Here is an 18,378-nt window from a genome sequence, read left to right on the forward strand (position 1 = left end):
TATCCACTGAATTTTATATTCTTTCAATATTCCCTCCAGCTCCTTACCCTCTTCTCTGGATCCAGATATGCTTTTGTGTAGAAGAGTTGATCATCATCTTTGTCCTGTAGATCCCAGGGTTCCACAAGTTGGTAAATATTTGGAGCAAAGCCGATAAATCCTGAAATTCCCAAAATAGTTTATGAAGTTGCATCACACCCTGGCACTGTAATCCTAATCCTGCCTCCAGCGGAAATTACAGAGGGATTGAAACAAAGTAGCAAAGAGCTGCTTTACATGTACGCACAGACACCCATGTGAACACATACAACATGAATACAGACACCTGTACACATATACTACTCCCACATAGACACACATGTGCATGCACACATATTTCCGCATAAGCACGAGTTGTTTTACGGAGACACATACACAGACATACACACAGATACAAATAAAACCTTACACCGTGCCTGTTATACCCAGAGGCTGAACTTTGTACAACGCAAACACTGAAACTCACCTCCAGAATTGAGGAATCGTTTGCCGTCCCGTACATGAGGGTACTGGACTTCAAGGTGGCGATTGGGCCAAACAAAGACCTCGGCAGCGAAGACCACGCTGTGCTTTGTCTGATGAAATTTCTTCAGTAATTCTTCAGGCCCTGAAGCAAATATCACATCATAGCTGCAAAACATCACAAGATCAGGCAGTGAAAGAAAGATAGATTTGCATTTATATAGCATCTTTCACTACCTCAGGATGTCCTTTAGTGCTTTAAGTGTAGCCACTATTGTAAAGTAGGAAACATGGAAGCCAATTCGCACACAGCAGGATCCCATAAACAGCACTGTGATGAGCAGATAATCTGTTCTAGTGATGTTGGTTGAAGGATAAATATTGGCTAGGATTTGGGGAGAACTCCCCTGCTCTTCTTCAAAATAGTGCTCTGGGATCTTTTACACCTACCTGAGTGGACAGATGGATCCTACCCTCTTCTGGGAGAACCCTACCTTGTGTTAGAAGAACCTTGCAACCCCACCCTGTGCTGGGAGAAACCCACACAACCAGACTGTACCTGTCCACAAACAGAATAACCAGCTCCTCTTCGGTGGCATGCGGTTTCAGAGCTTGCTTGAGAATCCGTACTTTCTGCCCACCTCCTGAAGTTTTTGTCACATCTCCACCTGTCCAGTCCTCGCCCAGACCCAACACCTGGAAACACAAAAAGGAACAACCTCAACAATTAAATGCTCAGAGCTGGAACGAAGCAATGGTTAAACTGCCTTCAAATGCCAGGCCAGGAATGAATGAACCTGCTTATTAGGAGCAAGGATTCGGTGCTGAGCAGAGGTCAGCTAAAGCGTTCTGACACTGTTCTTTAGTGGACCTGTTATATAAGTCTGTCCGGGGGGGTGGAGGTGTCTGAGCTTTTTTTATTCATGACCCTTGGTCGGGGGAGGGAGGGCTGATTTTTGAAGTATTGTACTTGATTCCAATGGAGACCTGACCCACTTGCAACACACAAGATGATAAATCAACTGGTAATTCCCCACAGTGCGCCTGTGATTTCTTGATAGCCTGGCCAAGGTTTCCTCTTGGCAACACACACTATTGCCCTTATAAAGTTAAATCCCTGCTCTTGGTAATTTGCACACAGCTGAACTCGCTGAACTCACTGAAAATAACAGATCCTCATGTTTGGAGTCAGGATTTATTTAACAATGACGTGACAGCACTGAGAACATCCCTTTCCCAACCTCAAATCCCAAATCATTCAAATTGAGCAAACTGGCCAATCAGAACCTTAAAAGCAGTGAGTAGCTGGGTTGGCTACAGCCTGCAGTTTGTACACTATCAGAACATTAAGTGCCTGATCAGAAACTTTATACAAATAACATTACTGTGCTAAAAGAATAACAGCCTCAGTTAGCCAAGCAGGAGTTAGTTTGACAGAGAAACATTTTCCATTAGTGAACCAAGCCTGGTTGACCTCGGACATCTGTTGTTGATTCGTTCTCATTGGTTGTTACTGTTAGTTGATGAGTAATTGGTTACAATTCACATCACCTTAACTGTGTAATTGAAGAAGTTTGCAGATCTCATGAATCGCTTGAAACCGTCTGTCTCTTTTGTGGCAACAGTGAAAACCAAGAGATTTTCTGTAGCAAACAAGAAAGGAGAGTTTGTACCAGAGTGAACTGACTCACAGCCCACACCCTTTCCACTGTAACCCACAGTAAAAGAAAACTTGCATTTCTATAGCACCTTTCATAACCTCAAGGTATCCAAAAGCATTTTACAGCCAATTAAGTATTTTCTTGAAGTGTTACTGTTGTAATGCAGGAAATGTGGCAGCCAATTTGTGCACAGTAAAGTCCCACACACAGCATCTGCACTGGTGATATTGGTTGAGGGATAAATATTGGCCAGGACATTGGGAAGAACTCCCCTGCTTTTTTTCAAATTCATCTGAGAGAGCAGCAGGGGCCTCGGTTTAACATCTCATCTGAAAGATGGCACCTCTGACAGGGCAGCACTCCCTCAGTACTGCACTGGGAGTGTCTGCCTGGCTTATGCTGGAGTGGGACTTGAAACTACAAACTTCCTAGTCAGACGTGAGAGTGTTACCCACTGAGCTACTGCTGAGCCTAGTGTTCCTTAGGCAGAAATTATATGGAGAGAGACTGACTTGGGAGAGGTTGCAGGGTGGAATTAGTGGCTAATGAGTAGGCCTATTGAAGGAGTTTGTACTTATTCAGATTAACTTTGAAACAGCAGTCGTCTCTTGTAATTTATGCTGCATATGTACATTAAACTTAACAATTATACCCAGTTGGCTATGAAGTTGACTTGTGCAGGAAAAGTCTGAGAGCAATGAAGGCCCCCACATATAATCATGTGGAGAGATCAGGGCTCACATCTTTCTCCGACAGTGACCCAAGGTTTTCTCCCAGTCAGACCCAAACTCCTCAGAGTCCAACCTGGTGTAGCATGAGCTCACACATCAGGAATCAATTCACTCAGACCCAACATCTCGCTGAGCTTGACATACTTTACATCCTTAATTTGTTAATTCCAATTGTTTCCAAAACCATTAAACAAGATTGACTGGCGCTAGGAACTGCAGTGACTCGGTGAATGTAATATGTGCCCACAGGCCCACTCCGGGATTCTCGCCCAGGGCATTTGCTGAGTAATTATTTCAATAGCTAAGCAACCACTTTGCATCATTCTTAGCAAGACCGCGCAGCTCTGGGTTGATCAGACAGTACTACAGGGCAAGAGGTGGACCGGGAATAGGGAACAGAAATCTTCGGGACAACAGTCAGAGATTTCTCAGCTCCTTATACTGACCTCCCATCAAAAGAAACGTTGTAAGAATTAAGAGTTATTCAGCTAATCCACCCGCCCGCCCTTGGCTTGATAACACTGATCCTCTGTCTAACTTCGTTCTCAAGGTTTCCATCTCAAACAACATTCTCACCCCTTCTCCAAGTTTACACTGAAACGTAACCTGGAAAGGTGGATCGGGGCAGGTGACCTACAGATCTCGGGCTATTCAGCTGCTGGAGGAGAAATATTTTATACAGAAGCAAAGTTTTAATAAAATGTTCCTCCAATGTATCAAATCCCATCGGAGATGAGTTTAAATGGTTCGGAGCAGGGGGAAGGGTTGGATCTGGAAACATCTACAGATTGCTGGAATATTATGAATCAATCTCGGTGAGTGAGTTGATATTTTGAGTGTTTGGGATCCTCTGCTCCTGACCCACAGCTCTCGCTCCAACCTCAAAAACACAAACAAACACACACACAACGTCAGCTCCAGTACAACTTGGTCCCTCCCATTCACACACACCCCCTTTCGGCAAACTGCCCCTCCCCCACCCGTTCCACGTCAACACCTTCACCCGCCCCCCCAAAAAAAATCAGTAAACTCAAAAGTGCAAATGTGATTTAAATTCAGTTCAGGGTAGAGACACATTCCGACGCGGAACCCTGTATCCTCACCTCCCCAGCCACGTCCCCTTTCACTCTCCAGTTTACTAACGAATCGGGTCATTTCTGCCTCCATTTCCTGGCCCCTCACCCCTGGCATTGGATCCATGTAGGCCACCAAGTCTCCCCTTTACCCCCCTTTCCTTTACCTTAACCCAGGCTCTCCCCTTTAACCCACTAAACTAACCTCCCCCCACCGCCACCTCCAATCTCTCCCCTCTGATGCCCTCTCATCACCTCTTCTCTCCCTTGAAAATCCTCCGCCCTTGTGCCTCTTATCCCCCACCACATCCCAGCCTCTCCCTTCTCTCTACAACACTCATCCCCCCAAAATCTCCCAAACCCCCGGCTCTCTTCCCCCCCCCCCATATCCTCCCCCGAGTCTCTCCCCTCTATGCTTTCCCCATCCCCATGTTTCTTCCCTCCATACCATCTATTCCCCACTCGCCCCCACCCTCTCTCGAGTCTCTCCCCAAGGCCCACTCCCCTCCTCCCGCAGTTACCTTTCGGGACCGGATTTTTCCGAATTTCACTTTTACAACCGGAAAATTGGGAGAATAAAATCAGAGGCAGGATCGGCAGGACCAGAAACTGCAAGCAAACTCTTCGAGTGTAATCCATCGCAGCCTCCGCCTTTGTGTCTGCATTCACTCACTCACTTTCTTCCCGCTCGACTTTCCTTGTCAGAGCTTAAACTGGGCCCAGAGATGCGGCATCATCATCTTCGATAGGACAGCACGTCACTTTAAACAGGCCGGCCCCTCTTCCTGGGCTAATTCCGCAATAGCCCCCGACTCACGTACACACAGAAACTGCAGACAGACTGAACCAACACTATGCATACATATAGAAAAAGCTATCTAATTAATCAGAATCCCCTGCTCAGCCAGTATTACTGCTCCCCAACACTGTCCAGTGACCCCTGGATTCGAGAGGGGAAAATCAGCCAGGTTTCCTGCTCCTGATCACTGTGACCCTTGGTTTTTTTTAATTTCCAAAATATACTTTATTCATAAAAATCTGTAAAAATTACATTCCCAAACAGTTTAAAACAGCATCAAGTCAAAAAATACAAACAGTGCAAAGGTGATCAGTTTCCTTCAATACAATCATGAGTTGCCTCACAACTCTTCCATTTCATTGTCATGCCATTAACATTTTTACATTTACAGCACACAATATTTTCCCGATACAGTTCGAGGGGTTTCCCATGGATCCAGCTCCTCAGTTCAGCTTGGTGGGGGACCTGACACAGTGGTCTTTCCCCATTGAGCCTTTGCTGCGGCTTCCCCAAGCTTTAGTGCGTCCCTCAGCACATAGTCCTGGACCTTGGAATGTGCCAGTCTGCAACATTCGGTGGTGGACAACTCTTTGCACTGGAAGACCAGCAAGTTTCGGGCAGACCAAAGGGCGTCTTTCACCGAATTGATAGTCCTCCAGCAGCAGTTGATGTTTGTCTCGGTGTGCGTCCCTGGGAACAGCCTGTAGAGCACAGACTCCTGTGTTACAGAGCTGCTTGGGATGAACCTCGACATAAACCACTGCATCTCTTTCCACACCTGCTTTGCAAAGACACATTCCAGGAGGAGGTGGGCAACCGTCTCTTCCCCACCACAGCCACCGCGGGGGCATTGTGCGAAGGGGGCGAGACTTCGGGCGTGCATGTAGGATCTGATGGGGAGGGCCCTTCTCACCACCAGCCAAGCTACATCTTGGTGCTTGTTTGAAAATTCTGGTGATGAGGTATTCCGCCAAATGACTTTGACGGTCTGCGATTGCAGGGGAAGGTGCCATGGGAAGGGGACGAGGTGTTGGGGGTAATGGAGGAATGGACCAGGGTGTCATGGAGGGAACGATCCCTTCGGAATGCTGACAGGGGAAGGGAGGGGAAGATGCGTTTGGTAGTGGCATCATGCTGGAGGTGGCGGAAATGGTGGAGGATGATCCTTTGGATATGGAGGCTAATGGGGTGGAAAGTGAGGACAAGGGGAACCCTGTCACGGTTCTGGGAGGGAGGGGAATGGGTGAGGGTAGAGGTGCGGGAAATGGGCTGGATGCGGTTGAGGGCCCTGTCCACCACAGTGGGGGGGAATCCTCGGTTGAGGGAACAGGAAGACATATCAGAAGCGCTGTCATGGAAGGTAGCATCATCAGAGCAGATGCGTCGGAGATGGAGAAACTGGGAGTATGGAATGGGGTCCTTACAGGATGCAGGGTGTGAAGAAGTGTAGTCGACGTAGCTGTGGGAATCGGTGGGCTTATAATGGATATTAGTAGACAGCCTATCCCCAGAGATGGAGAGAGAGAAGTTGAGGAAGGGAAGTGTCAGACATGGACCATGTAAAGGTGAGAGAAGGGTGGAAATTAGAAGCAAAGTTGATAAAGTTTTCCAGTTCGGGGCGGGAGCAGGAAACGGCACCGATAACAGTCATCAATGTACCGGAAAAAGAGTTGGGGGAGGGCGCCTGAGTAGGACTGGAACAAGGAATGTTTGACAAATTCCACAAAAAGACAGGCATAAACTAGGACCCATGTGGGTACCCATTGCAACACCTTTTATTTGAAGGAAGTGAGTGGTGTTGAAGAAGAAGTTGTTCAATGTGAGAACAAGTTCAGCCAAGCGGAGGAGGGTGGTGGTGGATGGGGACTGGTTGGGCCTCTGTTCAAGGAAGAAGCGGAGAGCCCTCAAACCATCCTGGTGGGGGATGGAGGCGTAGAGAGATTGGCCGTCCATAGTGAAGAGGAGGCGGTTGGGGCCAGGAAACTGGAAATTGTCAAAATGACGTAGGGCGTCAGAAGAGTCACGGATGTAGGTGGGAAGAGACTGGACCAAGGGAGAAAAGATAGAGTCAAGATAGGAAGAAATAAGTTCAGTGGGGCAGGAGCAGGCTGACACAATGGGTCGGCCGGGACAGTCCTGTTTGTGGATTTTGGGAAGGAGGTAGAAGGGGCTGTCCGGGGTTGTGGGACTATGAAGTTGGAAGTTGTAGAGGGAACATCTCCAGAGGAGATGAGGTCAGTGACAGTCCTGTGGACAGCAGCTTGATGTTTGGTCGTGGGCCTTCAATAGAGAAAACTGGCAGAAGAGCCGGTGTTAGTGTGGCTCTGACTATATTCTGCTGCTGGCCAAGGGCCGAGCTTCACTGCACCGTAACCCGGGGCCGTTCTGGATTCTCCCCTGGTTTTAATCGTAAGCCTCCCTCCGGGGGCGTGGCCAGCGTCGGGCGGGGCTAGTGCCGAGAGTGGCCTGTGCGCTCGGCTCTTTCTGGCTTCCATTCCGCCAAGGCCGATCCGAGCTGTCGCAAAGCGGAGACTTGGCGACGCTTCCAGGTAAATCTCACTGATGGCAGCAAATCCGGCAGACGGTAGTGTTTTATGAGGGTGACATGAGTAAAGAGAATAAAAATAAAATTAGATATCGACAGAAATAGGACTGGGTCATATAACTACTGAGAACCAGAGTTGAGAAATAGAATTCGGGTATTGGAAATACTGAGAGATGGAGAAAAGATCAAGAGAGAAATGGTGGAGAAACAGATAGAAACAAGTGAAACGTTGATGGCAACAGAGATAGAGATAAACTGAGAGGGAGCTAGAGAAAGGCAGAGAGAGGCAGAGAGAGGGAAAATACGGAGAGGAGAGCAGGGGCAGAGAGAGATTGAGAGGAGAACAGGGGGAGAGATAAGGACTTTAGATCACAGTGAGTGTGGGTGACAGCGATCTTGTTGTCTTTTAACTACTAGTCCAGAGAAAGGATTACTTTGATTTAACTAGTTTAAAAGAGGAGAATAAAGCGGCATTAACACTGAAGGTAAAATTACAGGGTTGCCCTTGTAAGGGCATATTGAGGAGAAGGGGTACAATTAAAATCTTAGATAGGACACAAAAGATAGCTGTGTTGATGCATTTTTCTCCTGTGCTGTTGCCCTCTTTGGAGAGCTGACAGAAAGGGAAGTCTTACACGGAAGCGGAGAGACACTGCAGAACCAGTTGACAGTTTTGATTAGAAGCTGGAAGAGAAAGGACGAAGGGAAGGAGCCAGTAGTCAGAGGATGTGGCTGCAACAACGTTTGAAAGGGTTACCGATGCTGCTGTCCAGCAGTTGGGCCAGGAGAATATTGGCAGGCCTGGGCATCCTGCTGATCTTTTACTGGTACCTGGCATCAGAAGGTGGGTTCAGGTTGTTTCCTGGCCCTGAGGATCCCAGAACAGTGACAGACAGTTGCCTTCAGATAGAAACCCAACGATGGAAGTCAACCGTAGACAACAGCAATGGCCTGATGAGTCAGATTGGTGGAGAAAGCCCAGGACAGTTATCTGGCCCAGCTGTGGTTGGCAATGGTTATCTGGTTGTGGATACTATCTCCAATCAGCTTTGGGTGGCATCATCTCCTGCCTCGGGCCTCGCTGCCATCCACCTGACGGACTATATGCCACTGGTAGCTCTGAAATCGCTCAGTGTTCGTTCAGTATCCAGAGCTGCACTCGTCCACTTCCAGGAGGGTCTGGTTCGGTTGTTCCAGTGTATTCAGATGGGATTATCCCACAAGTCCCGAGAGTGTGTCACCCTTCGTGAGGATGTGATTGTGCATCGGAGCAGGCCCCACCTCATACTGCAGAGGATTCACATCTCCAACCCCAGTGACAGGGCCACAGTTTTTGAAGTCAACAGCAAGTCATCCATCATTGGAAACAAATTCTCCTCCAGCCTGGAGAAGCACAATGACCAAGAGTTTCTCCTCTTATCGGGGAGAGTGCTGACAGAGAAAAAGGAGACCATTCTAATGGTGGTGGCCACAGAGAAAATGGCCCCCAGGCTGCAGTTGGCGGCAAAGTCTGAATTCACTGAACACGTGGTGTCAGTGGTTTATACCCTCGAGTTAGTGGATTTAACAAAGTTGGAAGAATCGTTCAGTAAGCTGAGGGATGCGGCAAAAGCAGAAATGTTTGAACTGCTGAGGATGGGAGCAGAAGAACTGTACCGTGAACATCAGAAGGTGTGGGGCGATTTAATAATCTCAGGTAAGCTTTTATGGACAAGATTGGGCTTCACTGTGACACTTCCAGTCGTTCAATAACCTGATGACACGTGCTGCTGAGTCTTGTGCAGAACAGCCATTGTGGCCCTAGAAAAGACACAAAGTGCTCGTGAGAAAACAGCCAGAAGCCCTTGTGTTAACCTGCATTGTGACCTGAGACACCAGTTCTCCTCTTCCTGTAATCTAATTTATATTTATTTTCTGCTGAAATGGGGTTCATTTAAGTATTAGAACAGAAAGGCAACCTGAAAAGTTGTCTTTTTTTCCCCTTTCTACAGATGCTGAGTGTTCCCAGCATTTTTTGTTTTTATTTCAGATTTCTAACATCTGCAGTGTTTTGCTTTTGTTTCATCTAGCTATTGATCAGTTCATTCCAGCCTGTTTGATCCTGTGTTTCTGTTAAATGCAAGTTAGTGTTAGGTTTTCCTCAGTTCTGCTGAATATTGAATCTGCCCTTCAGCAACAGGTTGGAGTGAACTAATGACACTGATCCAGACAGCCAAACTCTTGATGATGTGACCGGTTTTGTCATGGGGGAGGAAATGATGCAGAATTTAGTGCTGTGACATTTCGTGGTGAACTGACACATGGGGACAGTAAAATCAACCAAGGACATGGCTGGTGCCGAGCCTCAGTACTAGTCAGGGAACTTGCTTCTGAAACTCTTGTTACTTGTAGCCTAGATAAATGAGAACCAGTGGATGTGGTGTATTTGGATTTTAGAAGGCTTTGATAAGGTCCCACACAGGAGGTTAGTAAACAAAATTAGAGCACATTGGATTGGGGGCAATATACTGCAATGGACTGAGAATTGGTTAACAGAAAGCAGAGTTGGAATAAATGGGTCATTCTCCGGATGGCAGGCTGTTACTAGTGGGGTACCACAAGGATCAGTGCTTGGGCCACAGCTGTTTACAATTTATATAAATGACTTGGATATGGGGATCAATTGTAATATTTCCAAATTTGCATATGACACAAAACTAGATGGGAATGTAAGTTGTGAAGAGGATGCAAGGAGGCTTCAAGGGGACTTGGACAGGCTAAGTGTATGGGCAAGAACATGGTAGATGAAATATGATGTGAATAAGTGTGAAGTGATCCACTTTGGTAGAAAAAAACAGAAGGGCAGAGTATTTCTTAAATTCTGAGAGGTTGGGAAGTGTTGATGTCCAAAGAGACCTGGTGTCCTTGTTCATGAGTCACTAAAAGCTAGTATGCAGATGCAGCAAGCAATTAAGAATGCAAATGGTGTGTTGGCCTTCATTACAAGGGCATTTGAGTGCAGGAGTAAAGATGTATTGCTTCAATTGTATAAAGCATTGGTGAGACCGGACCTGGAGTATTGTGTACGGTTTTGCTCCTGATCTAAGGAAGGATATTGCTGCCATAGAGGGAGTACAATGGAGGTTCGCCAGACTAATTCCTTGGATGGTGGGATTGTCTTGAGAGATTGCAGAAACCGGGCCTGTATCCTCTAGAGTTTCAAAGAATGAGATGTGATCTCATTGAAACTTGCCAAATTCTTGCAGAGCGTGACAGGGTAGATGTGGATAGGATGTTTCCTCTGGCTGGTGAGTCTAGACCAGGGGACACAGAATAAGGGGCAGGCCATTTAAGATGAGGAGGAATTTCTTTACTCAGAGGGTTGTGAATCTGTGGAATTCTGTACCCTAGAGGACTGTGGAAGCTCAATCGTTGAGCATGTTCAAGACCAAAATCGAGAGATATCTGGATACCAACGATGTCAAGGGTAATGGGGATAGTGGGGAAAAATGGCATAGAGGTAGATGATGAGCCGTAATCTATTTGAATGGCAGAGCAGGTTCAACGGGTCGAATGGCCTACTGCTCCTATTTCCTATGATCCTATTCTTATGACTCTGAAAACAGGAGTTATCCCCACCACCCCAAGACAGTTTCAGCACCCCCCACACCTGACAGTTACCCTTTCCCTGAGGTGCTGTTGTGTGGTTTATAACTGTTCTCCTTCTTTGACCCATGGCTATTTGGTGAGAGGCTGAGTCTTTCCCCACTGAGTAAATGGCACTTGTTAGTGCATTCACTAGGTGGGGGAATTGGAGATTTGCCACCTGCTCTGTGCTGACCCAGGCTCCTGGCTGCCATGCAGGGTGTTGGGACAATTCTGCTCTTCTAAGCATGCGTGTCAGTTTCACTGTGATGCATCTGCAGTTAAATAACCCCCTACACTCGAGCACCGAGAGGGAGAGTGGGTGTGGGGAGGTGTAGTAGGGGAGAAGGGGAACTGACATGATACCCAAAGAGCTGCTCGATGTCATGCAGTGGTAGAACTCGTGTCATGGCATCTTGCCCCCTTCTCGTCCCCTTTCTCTTGCTCCCACCTTCCTCCTGCTTGTCCCTTCACTTGCTTCAGCCCTCCTCTTGCTACCACCTCCCTCTTGCTTGCCCCTCGCTCCTGACCAACTCATCCCTCCTTTCACCCCCCCCCCCCACCCTCCTGTCACAATCTCGCTCCTCCTCCTCTCACTTGCACTCCCCTCACCTGCTCTCTTCTTGCTTGCTCCTCACTCTCACTCCCCATCTCCCCTACTTTTTCTACCCCACCCCAGTCTGGGTCATCCTGACCGGAGGCACTAGCCTCTCCTGTGGATGTCCGTGTGTAAGTTGGCTCATGTGGTATGGGGCTGGTGGGATGAGTGAAGTTTGCCTGAGGTGTCCGCTGTGAGCTGCCTCTTTCTGTTCCAGGTGTGGAGATGAAGAAAATCACAGATTCGCACACCCCTTCCAGCGTGACTGTGAACAGAACACTTTTCTATGTTCTTTCCACATCACCAGCTCCTCTCCTTGACCTGCGGAGTGGGGCTGAAGACCGTGAGAAGCTGGAGGCCAACCTGAATTATGCGGATCATTGTTTTAGTGGTCATGCCACGATGCATGCAGAGAACCTGTGGCCCGAGCAGATTTCCGATGTTGCTCGCTTGCTGCAGCTGTCCAACCTGTGGAGACTCACGCTGCAGAAACGAGGCTGCAAAAGCCTGGTGGCAGCTGGATCACATGGCATGCTGCAAGGGATGGTGATGAGTTTTGGGGGCCTCCAGTTTACAGAAAACCATCTACAGTTCCAGGCAGATCCCTCTGTCCTGCACAACAGCTATTTGCTGCGAGGGATTCATTACAACAAGGATCTCATCAACCTGGCAGTGTTGCTGGACGAAGAGGCCAAGCCTTTTCTCCATGTCTCCGTTAAACCTCAGGACAAACCGGTCAAACTCTATGGCTGTGAGGCAGGCTGCATGAATGACCCGGTGGAGCTGACCTCCGAACTTAAAGGTCACATGTTTCCCGTCATGGTAACACGGCCCATCACCCCCTTGCTCTACATCTCAACTGACCTGACTCACCTGCAGGCACTGAGGCACACGCTGCACCTGAAGGCAATCCTTGCTCATGAGGATCACATGGCTGAACAGTACCCTGGTCTCCCCTTCCTCTTCTGGTTCAGTGTGGCATCGCTCATCACCTTGTTCCACCTCTTCCTCTTCAAACTCATCTACAACGAATACTGCGGCCCGGGTGCCAAGCCCATATTCAGGAGTAAGGTATAAATCTTCCGCGGGACTCCTGTCTCTGCTTGCTAGCTGGGAGCAATGCTTTGTTCTGACTCTGACAATCTTTCTCATGAGATGCGAACACTTGTGAGACTGTGGTGCTAAGAGGGATTTGTTTTTCTTTTTTGGTGAGACTTATTAACCCTTTTGCCAGCACAAATACCCTGATTCAAACTTGGAACAGTACATTTCCTGAATAACGTAAATCAATTTCTTAGTTTGCACTACAAAGTTTAGATTGAGCAAAATCAAAGCTTATGTTTGTGTGCGTCTCTGGCTCAATAATAACTCACTGAAAAATGAACCAACACAAGTTATTTGATACACTAGCTTTATCCCAGCTCGTTATTCTGAGTGTTTGTGATGTCCACACACAGTGTAGGCGAAGGGGATACTCTTTGCTCCGTGGACATTACATGCTGGGGGATTTGATGTAATGTAAGGGGGATGTAGAATGAGAGATAGCATTTCTGACTTATTTGAAGCAATACCCAAATTGAAGAGCTGCCTTGTGACACCAGTCTCAGTGGGTCTGGGGCTTGGGATGTGAGTGTGAGTCTCTGGGTCTGGGGATGAGGGTGCAGAGCACGGTCTGAAGGTGTGCAGTGGGAGTCTGTGACTGACTTCACAGTTGCTCACTGCTTCAGCCTGATCTGATGGGATCCTGCTTTTCTGCTGAGCTGAGACTCAGTCAAATTTCACCAAACCTAACTGTTCTAAATCCCAAATCATCCCAGTCTCTGAAATGATTTCCTGAAGCTGGAAATTCTATACGGAATGCAGTGATGACCAGGTTAGGGTTTGATATAAACTGGTAAAGTAAACTTGTGGTTAATCAATGTCAACGAAATCCCCGAGACATGATCTGGTCTGTTCTCTCTAATGTAAGCAAGCGGAGTTTTGGAGCAGGTGGGGGATCTTACTCCATTATGTTTTGCAGGTGGGAGTAGGATGGACAGCCCCTATGACCAATCACAATTTTTAAATAGAGCACCGCCGGGCCATAAATTGGAGGTTTTTGACTGTGTTACCAGGGAGAGTGGACCTTGTGTGTATCCTTAGTGCCTGATCAAATAATCAGACATCAGAAAATCCAAAACATTGCACTTTTGTCTTTCACTGAAAAAAAAGCTGTGCTGTGAAATGGGTCAACAATTGGACCATTGACACAGAGTTGCAGGACTGGGTGTCAGAGAGTTCATCAAGTGAGGTGCCAAAACATTCAGCCCAGCAGGCTCCCACATTCAGTCTCCAGCCCCTGGGATTCCTGCTCCTGCTTGCTGATGTCTGTGGATAACAGGAGCTAACAGGCTCTGGCTTAGCATGCAATGCCCCCACAGTTGAATAGCCAGCCTCTACCGCTGTCTCTTATGATGTCTGAGCCTGACATCATTTGCAACAAATAGATAGGCACTTGGATGAGGTACCAGAGGGCAGCTGATGCTCACGGGATGGTATGGGACTGTACCCTGTTAATGCCCCCCCCCCCCACCTCACCAGCTTCACTCAAATCGGGAAGTCACTGCCCCTTCAGACTCCCTTTGGGCAGGGTTTGCTGGGGGCTCTTGGGCTGGCGGTGAATTTTTTTTTAACCCGCTGTAGTCGGCTGTGAGTGAGATTTACTGATTTATTTATGGACTGTGCCTATGTTTGCATGTTCCCTGTGTCATATTCACTTCACAGAGGCTTCTGCAGTGTCCTACAAATACAATTTGAGGCAAGGAGCTGTAAATAATCAGGCTGACAAACATAGTTTGTCTCTTAACTCTCCATTAATGCACTAGTAAACCTTGCTCTGAAATTGCTGTTATTCCAGGATATAGAGGGAGCCATTCTTTGCCCTTGCGGCTTTATAATCAGCCTCTGTTCATTTATTTCATGGTTAACCAAGGAGTAAAAGAGAGTGTGTTTGCCCAAGAGCAGCCAACGGTTTCTGCACAGCAGGTACATGGGGAAGTGCCATTGTGCTACTGGAAGGACACCCTGAGCTCTGTGAAATACAGATACTTAATACTCACCCTTCAGACCAGACTCATTTAAACAAAACGTTTCATGTTGCTGACCCTGTTCATTCAGCAGCAGCTGGTGAATAGATGAAAACAAACTAACCATCAAACCAGCCGTGATTCATTTACAGGAGGGATGTTATTTTTCACTTTTATTGTCTTCCACTTTGGTGCCTAAGGGTTATTTACTATTACAGATGGTGCAGATCTTCAATCTGCCCAGCAGTATGTGGGCCTTGGTCCTGACATTGTCCACTCCTAGAGGCTGTAGTCTCAAGCCCATTCTCTCCAGTTCCTCAGCCTGCTCTTTAGGCAGCTGCCAAGAACAAATGAAACATATCCCCATATTGAGGGACAATCAGATGAACAGTTTCTCGTTCACTTTCTCCAGCTGTGCTCACTTGTGCCAGTTTACAAAGCAGCATCCACGGGGCCTGGGACCAGTTTGGCTGAAAGAACTCCTGGCTGTATAATGGTGTGTGTTGGAAAATAACTTCAAATTAGAGTACAAACCAGACCGAAAATAATTATTAGTACCATTCATTTTCACTCCCCTTGTACACTGGGAAGTTCCCTGATTATTAATGCCTTTCATTGTAAATGCCCCGAATGTTAGTACCATACTTTGTTATTACCTTGAATCTTGGTACTATTCATTGTTACTGCCCTGAGTGTTTGTACTATCCATTATTCCAACCCTAATAATATCAACCTTTGTTACCGCCCTGTGTTATTACTGCCCTGATCACTTTTACTAGGGCTCCAGTCAGGATAGTAGAAATTCCCTTGCCTTGTCTGATCTGATTTCCTGTTGGACTCTGGCTTCTGGCTTGGTTGAGTTGCTTTTTGCAGGATGATAGTTTCACAAGTTTCCAAGTCCGTTGGTTACAGTTTTCTCTCTTGTCAATTAAACAGGATATCATAAGAATTTGATGAAATGATACTTGTCCCTTTTCATCATCATCTCGTGTGGCTGTTAACATCTATAGGTTTAGAGGATTAGAAGGTGACGTGGCCATCAGCATCGGGTGAGAGTGTCTACAAACCAATCTTTCTTTTTCAATAAATAAAGGGCACTGCATTAATTTATTTGCTAAAAGAATGTGAAATTGAATTAGACACTGGATGTTAGACAACCTGCAGTGAAGCTCTCGCTTGTAGCCTTGTGTGGCTTTAACTGATCATAGCTGAGATTGAACTGGGATTCCAGACAGAAATCCACCTGAAAATCCATGGCTTCATCGTTATCTCCAGTAAAAGTCGCCTCACATTTTCCAGCATGATATGGGATGAGCAATTCCTTGTGCTGGATGAAAGAATCCTTTTCTGAATCAGTTGTGTGACTTTTTCATTGCTAGATTCAAAATTGTTATTTGGGGAGAGAACTGTGGGAAATAGTTTGATTAGAAGTGAATGTTGTGGGGTGAAATTGCTGGGTGATTTTTTAACAGCGCTGTTAACCGTTTGAAATAAACACCATTGTGACAAATGACATCTGCTTCAATTCTGGATTGATTGAGAACTGGTTACATATTTGTGGCTTTTTTACAATTATTTCATGAACAGCATTACCAACACTGGTAGCTTTTAAATATGTTATCTTCTATTTTTCAGTGTTAATTACATATTTCAGTGAGCTGTGCCATTTTCTGTTGTCACATCAAACCTGAGGCTGTTGCTCAGTGTCTGTGAGAATTTCTTGAACACAATGGCCAGAGCTACCTGCACTATTTCTATAACCTCAAACGTTAATTTAATTCACTGTCCTATTTCATTTTAATCCCTGCTGTGAAACGATTTATTGTGGCATCGCTGCCATTTATGGACATTGAAAGAACCGCTCCCGGTTCTTCAGTAGCTGAGCCATTAACCGGAGGTGCTAAGTTCAATCCCCAGTCCACGCTGAGTCAGCTTACTTTTGTCAGGGCACCGGCTCAAGGGTGGCTAGAGTTGGGTTCTGTATCCCGGCATTAGGGAGGGGAGAATGAGCCAAGGTTCCTGCTCTTGATCAGTACTTAGTACCTCCTATCAGACAGCGTATGTATTTGGATGTTGGTCATGGATGTGATGCATCCTGCAGTTGAATAAACCTGTCAACACTCAGCCTAAACTCTCAATAAATAATGGCACTTGGGTGAGGTAACAGGATGTCCAACTCCCATCGACCCATACCCGAGTGATAGTTAATACCTGTGGATCTGCAGCCCAGTGAGAGTCAGAAATGATGGAATAGTGTAGAGGGAGAATTACTTTACCCTGTACTATACCTGACCTGGGAGAGTTTGACAGGTATACTACAGATTCACTGGATGATGCCTGGTGTGTATGTATAGTATACACAAATCTAAAGCCTCAACATCCTTCCTATAATGTGGACCCAAAACTTCTCTCTCCAGTTGTGGTCTTACTGAGGTTTTATACAGATTCACTGTTACATACCGATTTCTATATTCAGTACCACTTGCCATTAAAACCCAGTATTCCATTAGCTTTTTATGACCTTATCCACTTGAGGTGCTGTTTTTAATGCTGTGAGCCTGAACCCTCAAATCCCTCTGCTCTTCTACATCATCCAGCCTTCCCCTAAAGTATAATTATTGCTTACATTTTGGTAAAAAATACATCACCTCACATTTACTGCTGTTGAGTTCCTCCTGCCACATCTTTGCCCATTCCAACATCTTATCTGCTACAGAAACTTTTGAAACCCGATGGGATGTGTAAGACACGATTAAAACAGCCACCATAAAACCTTAAATACACTAACACTGAGATCCAACTTTACAAGTGGGTGGAGCAAGTTTGAAATTTGGTATCGAATCATGGGTTTCAGAATAATTAAGTAAGAAGAATGAAGATTATCTAAAGTTGGATTACATGATTATCTTTTACTCTTAACTATCTCTTTGTAATGAAAGCTAAAAGAAGTCTATTGATAATTAAAAGTTACAGAAATAAGAGGAAAGTATGTAATGTTACTAAATTCCTGGCGGAGTGAGACATTTTATAGTCAGAAAATGGAATTTAAGAATTATTCACACAAACATGTTCCCAGGTAACTAGTTCAGGGTGTCATGGTATTGAGAGCAGACGGTACAGCATGAGGAGGACGTGTTAGAATCTGAGCGCACAGGCTGTGGGCTTGTTGAATCCGCCAGGAGGCCTTTGTGCAACTTGAAATGACAGCAAGAGGCTGCAGGCCAGTTCTATGCTGGCTCCAATGGCTGTTAGTAATGATGCTACCCCAGCATTTCTTCCTGGGCACTCACCACTGAAACTCTTATGCCGGGATAAATGTTAATGAAAATCCAACCGACACTCCCCTGTTTACATTTGAGCAGAGGGAATTTAGCCTCTCCTGTTTCTCTAGAATTCAGAAACAAAACCCATGGCAACGTCGGCAGGTTTTTTTTTCCCCAAAAGTATACTTTATTCAGAAAAATCTGTTAAAATAAAATACATTACAAAACAATTCAAAACAGCACCAAGTTGATATTCCAGAAAGTGCAAAGGAAATCAGTTTTCTTCAATACAGGAGTGAGTTGCCTCCCAACCCTTGCATTCCATTTTACATAGAATGTACATTTTACAGCAAACCCATATTTGGTGTATACAGCCCGAGGGGTTTTCCATGGGTCCAGTCCCTTGGTTCACTGGCGGGAGGACCTTACACAGTGGTCTTTCTCCATTGAGCCTTTGCGGCGGCAGCCCCAAGCTTTATTGGGTCCCTCAGCATGTAGTCCTGGACCTTGGTCTGCAA

At 46.3% G+C, this 18,378-nt stretch overlaps 2 protein-coding genes across 3 annotated transcripts in view; one reads left to right on the top strand and one right to left on the bottom strand.

The window, feature by feature from the left end:
- plod1a (procollagen-lysine, 2-oxoglutarate 5-dioxygenase 1a) overlaps positions 1-4,857 on the bottom strand; it is a 29,359-nt gene extending 24,502 nt beyond the window's left edge. Inside the window, exons 1-5 of one of the 2 annotated variants that reach the window (XM_068017273.1) lie at positions 4,488-4,857; positions 2,053-2,144; positions 1,061-1,197; positions 506-669; positions 48-160 (exon numbers count right to left, since the gene is read on the bottom strand). In XM_068017273.1, coding sequence (XP_067873374.1) covers positions 48-160; positions 506-669; positions 1,061-1,197; positions 2,053-2,144; positions 4,488-4,605 — 624 coding nt within the window. In that variant the 5' untranslated portion in view covers positions 4,606-4,857. The remainder of the gene's footprint in view (positions 1-47; positions 161-505; positions 670-1,060; positions 1,198-2,052; positions 2,145-4,487) is intronic. The other variant, XM_068017272.1, reaches the window with a different exon arrangement.
- A 2,429-nt stretch (positions 4,858-7,286) lies between these two features.
- Positions 7,287-16,110, top strand: kiaa2013 (KIAA2013 ortholog). Its single transcript, XM_068017274.1, has 3 exons — positions 7,287-9,006; positions 11,750-12,603; positions 15,534-16,110. The coding sequence occupies exons 1-3, from the start codon at positions 8,037-8,039 to the stop codon at positions 15,549-15,551; spliced, it is 1,842 nt and encodes a 613-aa protein (XP_067873375.1). The 5' UTR covers positions 7,287-8,036; the 3' UTR covers positions 15,552-16,110.
- The last annotated feature ends 2,268 nt before the right edge of the window (positions 16,111-18,378 follow it).

The sequence above is a fragment of the Heterodontus francisci genome, chromosome 37 (genome assembly GCF_036365525.1).
Source record: "Heterodontus francisci isolate sHetFra1 chromosome 37, sHetFra1.hap1, whole genome shotgun sequence".
NCBI lineage: Eukaryota > Metazoa > Chordata > Chondrichthyes > Heterodontiformes > Heterodontidae > Heterodontus > Heterodontus francisci.